General features: G+C 39.1%; 1 protein-coding gene across 1 annotated transcript; it reads right to left on the bottom strand.

The window, feature by feature from the left end:
- Window positions 1-786: 786 nt before the first annotated feature.
- On the bottom strand, window positions 787-6,897 carry si:ch211-262h13.5 (uncharacterized protein LOC571127 homolog). The gene is made up of 7 exons (XM_017420398.2): window positions 6,610-6,897; window positions 5,653-5,763; window positions 4,657-4,744; window positions 3,981-4,147; window positions 3,446-3,553; window positions 2,156-2,242; window positions 787-1,478 (listed from the first exon to the last, which is right to left on the bottom strand). Exons 1-7 carry the CDS (start codon window positions 6,835-6,837, stop codon window positions 1,002-1,004), a joined length of 1,266 nt encoding a protein of 421 aa, XP_017275887.1. The 5' UTR covers window positions 6,838-6,897; the 3' UTR covers window positions 787-1,001.
- Window positions 6,898-8,315: the final 1,418 nt, after the last annotated feature.

Below are 8,315 nucleotides of genomic sequence, written 5' to 3'. Positions count from 1 at the left end.
ATAACCTGAATTAATCATTTTATAGAGTCTAATCTGTGCTTCAGATCACATTCATACACTGATGGGACAAATCAGAAACAGTGAGGGGTTCATGTCTCACACAGGGACATTTCAACATGTGGCAGAGAGGTGGAATTGAACCTCCAGCTGTCTCACTTGAGGACAACTGCTCTAACCACCAAGCCACAGCTGCCTCAATTCAAAACCTCCCACAATTTATATATAATTTGCAAGATTTCAGTGTGATATCTTAAAGTGGTCTTCAGGTTTTCTGAAGGTGTTTCAAAGTTTTCTCTTTGGACTTTGATTGCTTTTTCACAGATTGTCTGTCCAGTCTTTGTATCTGACCATGACATCATCGTGCATAAAAAGTGAGTAAAATTATTTAAACAAACTCAAACGAAGGGCAAAAAAAGCAAAAGAACTGATTTAAAACAAACCAGCTGCAGCAGATAAACAGTATTTGAAACTCATATCTTTAGGAAATAGTAAAAACAATATTTTTAAACTTATAAAAAGCAGCTTTGTGTGCTGGAAGAAAAAAATGTGGTGCATAATTTTATGTATTTTTTATTTTTTTGCCTTGTCTTTGGTGTTAAGAAGTTTTTAGTGTGCAAAATATCATATCATATCATTTTAAATCAAGTTGTCTTCACTGACTGCCTGTAGACATAAACAAGGAATGGGCCACTCCCTGGTGGAAATCCCTCATTTACAAAATATTTTATGTTTGCTCAAAGTACAGGTTAATTTTACACACTCCAAAAATCCAGACAGCAGTAGGTATTATATTCAAGTAGTTTACAAGTGATTTTATTACAATTTTTGACACATTTGAAGCCATTATTAGCTACATGTTTGAGCTGCTGTGGGAGCAGCTGAGAGGTCACTGAAGGGTCAGGGACAGAGACAGCATTCCTCTCATTAGCACCGATTATTCAAACACTCCAGTGACAGGCAGTAGAGCTTATCAGTCCAGGCTCTCACCGGGTAAGAACCGGTTACACCGTGGCATATCGAGCCGGACCAGGACAGGATCGGAACGGAGACGGCCCACTGGGAAAATCAGACAGGAACACTGGGTTGTGAGTTGGGGAGGTATTCATCAGGGCCTGCCGTTTCTCACGATCGCGCCTCTGGTAGCGGAAGTTGAAGGGTGGACGCAGAGCCACAGGACCTCCAGTTTCTTCCGAGGATGACTCTGAAGTCCCCGTGTGGACTAGGCGAGGTTTCAGGTTCACCAGATCCTCAGCAGACTCACTGGAAGAAGAGCCGAGAGGCTTAGAGGTGTTAACGACCATCGGGGGTTCTGAGGGCCCGGAGGGCGCAGCTGTTGGGTCAAACGGTGCAGGCGGGTCAGAGGGAACAGGCTCCAGATCATTTCCTGGGTCATCAGGCAGAGGTAGAAAGGTTGGGATCACAGGGTCTGGTAAAAGGTCGTGACCCTGCGGGTTCACTGGTCGGCCTAGGTCAACGTTCTGCAGACAAACAGGAAGAAGTCAGTCATCACACACCTCCGCTCATCACTGCTTGTGTCAGTGTGTGTGCAGCGTTAGCAAAATATCTCATGAAGGGATTTTACTGAAACTCCTAAAAAGTAATCATTTGATGGAAATCTACAACTGATTAACTTTTGGAGTCAAACCAATTCAGGCTGGTCGCCACAACCGACTGACCTCTGGAAACTCATTATTGGCAACAACTCTGTCAATTTTACAGATATTAAGCTAAAATCAAGTAGCTGAAACTGATTCCTAACTTATACTCTAAGACCTAAATAATAATGTGAGATTTGTTTTTAAACATTTGCCTCCAACGATTGGAGAAAAACTGTTAGCAAAGTGTTTACAGCTTTGATGTTGCTACTTCATTTTAAATGAATGTTTTCAAGATTGTGAAACATTCCAGTATTTGTATTATTATGACACAGCTTAAGGCATTTTTGTTGATGTTTATTATTATATGCACACTGAAAGTCACATTATTATTCAGGCAATCTTTTTTTCCTTTCTATAAAAAACAAGCAAACAGAAAACATGTTAGCTGTATGCAAACATACAGAAAGTTTTATTATTTCACATCTTATATCTTGTCTTTCTGATTTTATTCTCTGTAGAAAAGTGAATAAAGTGTTTTTATTTTTTGTTAATTGTACCTGTATTTTAAACATCTCGCAGGACACGCGGACATCCGGGTGGCTGTTCAGGTCTCCAAGCACCGATCCCGTACAGAAACCTGTAGTCTGACAAAATAAAATCATTCTCCTCCTGAATTATTGCTAAAACATGTAAAGAACGAAGAGTCTGAATAAAACTAAATTCTGTCACATTTTGAAATGAAAATAAAAACAACTAGAGAAGCTTTTCAGTGGAGATCTCACCATGTGACACATCCAGGAGCTGAAGAAGAGGCACACTCAGCTGCATTAATTAGCTTCACAGTGTCAGCGTGATTTTTCACTTTTACACATCAACCATTCACAGACACCCAGTGGCCAAGTATTCCTTCACTGCCAAGTTTATGATGCCATCAATGTTTTGTTGTTATTGTTCTGTGACTTCAGTATTTGTCTGATTGTTGAGTGATGCTGGTATGAATTATGTAACACAATATGAGACCCTTAAAGAGCACAAGTTGTTCTATACAACACTTGTTTCAACTTATCAACTTATCTTTAACAATGTCTTCTCTGAAAAATATGAAAAAAATAAATAAAGACAAAAAATAAACTAGAAAAATTTGGATTGTCTAACAAAATGCAGTGTGAATGTTGAATGTTGTTGAAGAAGCTAAAACTGAATTGTTAAAGTTAAAAGAAATGCTAAAATTTGCAAAGCTAAACTGTGACAAACCAATTTCCCTCAGGGGATCAAATAAGTGTCTTTCTGTTTTCTTTTATCTATTTATGGAAAATGAAGAAAAGCTAAAATCAGTAGCTAAAAGCTAAGACCATAGCTGAGAGCTAAAATTATTGTAATAGTAGCTAAAAGTTAGAAACAAATAAAAAAGCAGCTAAAAGGTAAAATTTAGTAAAACTGGAACCGAAAGCTAAAACAAAGAAAACATTAAGTGAAAGTTTAAATAATCAGAATAGTAGCTAAAAGCTAAAACCAGCAAAAAATGAGCTAAAAGCTCAGTTCTGTAGCTAAAAACTACAATTAGCAAAGCAGTAACTGAGAGCTAAAAATGAAGCAGCTATGCTGAAGAACAAAGTTTTACAAGGATCTGAAGAGATCTCAATGCATATGAGAAAAAATAACTTAAAATAATTAAAAGTCATCCTGAATGAGCTGAATGTTTTGCTTCCTGAACAGCTAAAATAGCTGAATGGATGCTGAAGGAGAGTCCACAACCAAACAGGACAAAGTATGAACAGGAAACAATCGTGTGACTGTGACTGACCATGAAGTAAAAACACATGTCTGCTTAATCTGTGGTAAAGTACCTCTGTGTCTGATCTGAGAGTCACTCGCTGGCAGGTTCCTCGCTCTGTAATTCCCTCCGGACACTCTTGGACTGTGTACTCCACAAAGATGGCTTTTGTTGGCACTTTCTGTATGAGGAAGTTTACATGTCAAACACTGGCAGCAGAGGCAGTATACTTCTGTTCTGTAATATCTGCAGATTTATTTTGTTTGCTCTTTAGTCCCTGAACCCCCAAATCATTTGCAGTGAGAAGCAATAAACTAACCTTTGGTCTACAAACAAACGGTTTTGCCCCTCTGAACATAAAGCACCTAAACTAGGCATTACGTGTAAAGTACTTTCATTGAGCCATTGAAACGTTGCCAGACTCTTGTGTTAATATTGCATTATAGTTATTGCTGAGCAGTAATGGTTTTCGTGCACTGCAAAGCCTGCTCATATACACCCAGAGATTAATCCGGGGTGTCATTTACTCCTAAAGGTAACATTCAGCACATTGCTGAGCTATGACTTCAGCCACACAGCTTTATTTTCTGCATCGGGGTTAAGTGGACCTGCGCTGCAGCTCGGGTGATCTTTTTCACTCCGAGTCCGGCACCCAGCATGGACTTCCTCTTGTAGGACACCAGGGTGAGGCCTGCAGCAGTCATGGCGTCAGGGTGGTCGTTGGGAAGCAGGAGGGGGCACGTCGGACAGGTCTGCTGGAGCTTCTCTGGAGGATCTGCAGGAAACAGACGGTCCTGGAATCACCATGCTGGTTTTCATGTGAAGTAACATCTGGGTTTGGTGGCTTCTAAGATTAAAGCCTTTAATATACTGCCAGGATTAATTAGAAATTTATGGGTTTGCAAAAACATAAAAGAGAAAACAGAAATTAATTTGCAAGCAAACCACCCCAAAAATAAACATCACAAATAAAAAATAAATGTTTATAACAGACTGAAATCAATGAATGTTATTGTAGCCAACGTCTGATTGGTCACGGTGAGAAAAACGCAGGTGCAATTAATTTAAAATTAACCAAGCCTCAGCACCATTCAGCTGTTTCAGGAAACCATTCTTAATCTTATTCGTCACATCTGGTTTTGCAACAAACATCATTTTTCTCTGAAAGATAAAAACAAAACAACACATATTCTATCGGTGTTATTTATGTATTAACATTCTGAGATGACTATCACATTCCAACAAAGTAAAAGTATATAGTGACACCCAGTATGATGGTATTACCCGGGACCAGAGCGCAGTCGTAGCTGTACAGGTAGGAGAAACCCTCCGGGCCGTGCAGGATGGTGGTGTTGCAGTTGCCAGAGATTTGCTAAAAGTGATGACATCACAGAATTGCTGGTTAACCACAAAAAGAGTAGACTTAACAAAACTAAAAAAATCTCTAAGATAAATTGTCTTTTTTATCCTCCATCACAGCAGAGGGTCATCTCTGGGCCTGGCTGTTTTTATTAAAAGTAAAACCAAAGAAAAGATGGATTTAAAGAAGCTCTGCAGAGCTACCACAAAACGCTGTGTTGTGATTTTTTTCTTTCTGGTATAACATTTTACAGACATCCATTAAAAATGGGTTCAGTGTCTCAATTATTTATTGTTAATACTGTTTTTATTTTCCAAGGTAAACCCCCAGTTTAAGGAGGAAAGAATATATTTCAGAAAGCTTTTAAGTTTTTGCTGTTAAGAATAACTTTTGTCTCTTATCTATAGAGTCTGTTGTTTAGTTTGCAGCTGTGGAGCTGTTGGTGTCAGATTTTTAAACAATTTTTTTAGGCTGAGATTTAAAATTATATGTAGCTTTGGGCTTTGATGTCACTTTTCAATGACAAACGTATTGCTTGATTTGTCTTTTAAAGAGTTCATACAGTGTGAGTGAGTCATAACAGGAAGTTTACAGTGGAACACGCAGCACTTCACTTATTCTGCTCCTATAAATGACCAAACATCGGAGGTCCTCCCAGCGGTAAAGCTTTAAAGAACTGAACAAAACAAAACAAAATCTTTCTGATTTGAGTCAAGCAAATATGACTTACAACATCATGTGTGTTGCCTCTCTAAAGTCTTGAAACAAATATAAAATCAAAATCCAGACTTTTGAAAACTTGGATATTACTTGTTTTAAAATCATTTTACAACATGTCATTCTTTTCAAGTAAGAGTTTTTCAAAGTACAGTAAAAGCACAGACACATGTTTTTGTTTGCCTGGTGTTTGTGTGTCCTACTGTTTCCATGAAGGGCCTGACGTCGCAGCGTTTCCAGGGTTTTGGGCTGCCTACATGACACTTGGTCTCCAGGACGTCCAGGTCCAGATAATACACATTTCCTGCTGGTCCCTGTTGTCCACAAATCACAAACGAGTCACAGACACGGGAAAAACAACAACATTAACAAGTTTTCCTGTTCTGAACACAGCGCTGGCATCATCCACGAGCTGATGAAGATGTAAGGTTTAACTTTTAATCCAAAGTTATCTGTCTGTTGTTCGGGCACCAGCTCTGTGTTGTATAACACTTTGTACAATATTGATTTGAGCCATAACCCTGAAAACAAATGGCAACACTTTAGGTTATGAAGTCAAATTGAGCCTGTTAAAATGTGATCTATCCTCTCAGGCCACCGTAGCCTTCAGCAGCTTGAAGTTCATAAACTCAGCTTGTCCCAGCAGCTCTGAGCGGATATGACCCGGACTTTATTAACAGTCGCTTCAGTCCTAAAGGACTTTTTTTATGAGGCATGAAAGAGGACGGCTTGTCATTTTAGGACATAAATTTCTGTACTTTTATTTTATTTGAACAGTTAATAAAAGTGGCATTAACTTATTTAACACAGGTAACAAATAGGTTTTACATGGATGGGAAAGCTTCTACTTTTCAGACTAATTGTATAGTTTCACCATTTTTTGAACCAGGGCACTAAGACCAATTAGTCCTTCAGTTAAATTTCATTACAGTTTCTCCAGACTGAGAATCTGCACACTGCGACTTTGTAAGGCATAGCAGATTTTCATAAGGAGTCCCTCTTGCATGCCGAGTGACCACAGCTGGTCAAATCAATCAAAAGGCTCCTATATCTGTTCCTTGGCACACTGTCATAACAGCCTCTCGCTTCCCGTAAACCATGAACAAGCAACCCACTTACAAAGTTTCATAGCAAGCTGCAGGATTAGTCTCTGCACTGACCTGAGCATGCAAGTGGACATTTGCGATGCGATTCAGGGCGAACTTGTAGCCCTCGGTGCGATCCTCGTTGATGTAGGTGGCAGCCAGGCGGGACAGCTTCTCCACTGCTTTGTCATTACAGGGGACAGGAGCAAGTTCAACAGGCATCAGCAGAAAATCCTCCCCACACACACGCAGAGTATGGAGAGAAAGCAGAGGAATTAGAAGTAAAAATGTACTGCTGTCCATGGTGGCAGAGGTTTGGAAGGACACTAACAAACAGAGCTGTTCGGACGTGAAGTTTGTTCTCTTGTGTTTGCCTTCAATCCAGAAAATGACTTTTGGAACGAAAACAGGACAGAGATGTTGAAATGAAGCCAAGGACAAAGTTTATTTGATGACAGAGGGTTAATATTTGTGAATGAATCTGCCTGTGGTTCATTAAACCCTCTGGACTGGATAGAGTGAAGGTCAAAACTGTCATTTATGATTCTCTTTGCAACCGTATTGTAGATTTAGGGCTGTTTCACTGTCAGTGTGGGAACTCAAGATATATCTGGTGTTTTTATGTGGATAAACTCATTAGATTAGTGTTTCCCATCCTGGTCCTTGGAACTCCTGTCCTGCATGTGTTTGATGTACTCCTACTCCACCACAGCTGATAGAAAGTCCTCATTGCAATGTCATGAAAACAAACAAACCAAAAGTAAAATCAAATTCACACAGTTTGTTTTCTCGTATCAATAGTTAACGTGTCCTTAAATTAAAAATGTATAACCTTTATGAAATATTTGTGAAAGGTTGCCATGTTTTTTTACCTACAGGAACACTTATATTTCCATCTAAACATCTTAGTTTTAAGCTTGTCCCATTCTGACATTTATTACAGACTGCAGCCTAATGTAGGTCAGTCCTGTGACTCAAGCTTCGATTCAGCCGAGTGCTTTGTTTACACTGAGTGCGTACCTGCATTTCAGAAACGCATATCAAAACTACTGGAGTAAACTCTTTCAAACTGAACTGTTTAACATTATTCAGGACAGCTTTTTTAATGTTTTATTTTATATGTTGCAATGAGTACGGTTAAGTAAATACATTGCCTCAACAGCTTGTCTCTATTTTCTGCAGAAACTCATGAGTGATCCAGTGATTTAAACCAGGTGTGTTAAAGATGGGAAACTTCTAAAAGATGCAAGGCAGTGGATCCCAAAGATCAAAACTGAGAAACACCTCATTGCATTCAGGAGTCTGAAGTGAGTTGCAGATTTTGTGACTGTAGTTCCCACCTTTACACCAGCAGGGGGCACTGTGTTCCTGATGAGAAGTGGTTGCAGCCATCAGAACTGGGATAATGATTCATTGATATCCACTTACTGTAATTACTGTCAGCATTAGTCTCGTCTTGACTCTAAACTTGGTGCTTTCTGTCTCAGTTTTCTTGACAAACTTAGAAGCAATTAATTTGTCTCAATTTGTGGCGAATGGGCAGCAATAATAACGTCAGCTGTTCCAAACAAGTCTTATTTACAAAATAAATAATGATTCCAGTAATAATAATAATGAAAAAAAGAGTTTAATTTCTTATGAATGGATTGCAAAGTACAAATTTTTTACTCTACGTTTTTTATATTCACGGCAGTAAGCAGAGAAGCAGGCTGTCGGTTGTGGGGTTGTTAGGTTGTGAGTTGTGAGTTTGTGAGATTGTGGGGTTGTGGGTGGGGTTCACA

Source organism: Kryptolebias marmoratus, linkage group LG24 (assembly GCF_001649575.2).
Source record: "Kryptolebias marmoratus isolate JLee-2015 linkage group LG24, ASM164957v2, whole genome shotgun sequence".
Lineage (NCBI taxonomy): Eukaryota > Metazoa > Chordata > Actinopteri > Cyprinodontiformes > Rivulidae > Kryptolebias > Kryptolebias marmoratus.
Note: the sequence above shows the minus strand (reverse complement) of the source record. Positions and strands in the feature narration are given on the sequence as shown.

Bases quoted from the DNA above. Each gene is read 5' to 3' on its own strand.
- si:ch211-262h13.5 (XM_017420398.2), bottom strand. From the start codon at position 6,837: ATGGACAGCAGTACATTTTTACTTCTAATTCCTCTGCTTTCTCTCCAT. The intron at 3,554-3,980 runs GTCCACTTAACC...TTCCTCATACAG, and splicing joins TCACCCGAGCTGCAGCGCAG to AAAGTGCCAACAAAAGCCAT. The intron at 1,479-2,155 runs GTACAATTAACA...GTTTGTCTGCAG, and splicing joins GCGAGATGTTTAAAATACAG to AACGTTGACCTAGGCCGACC.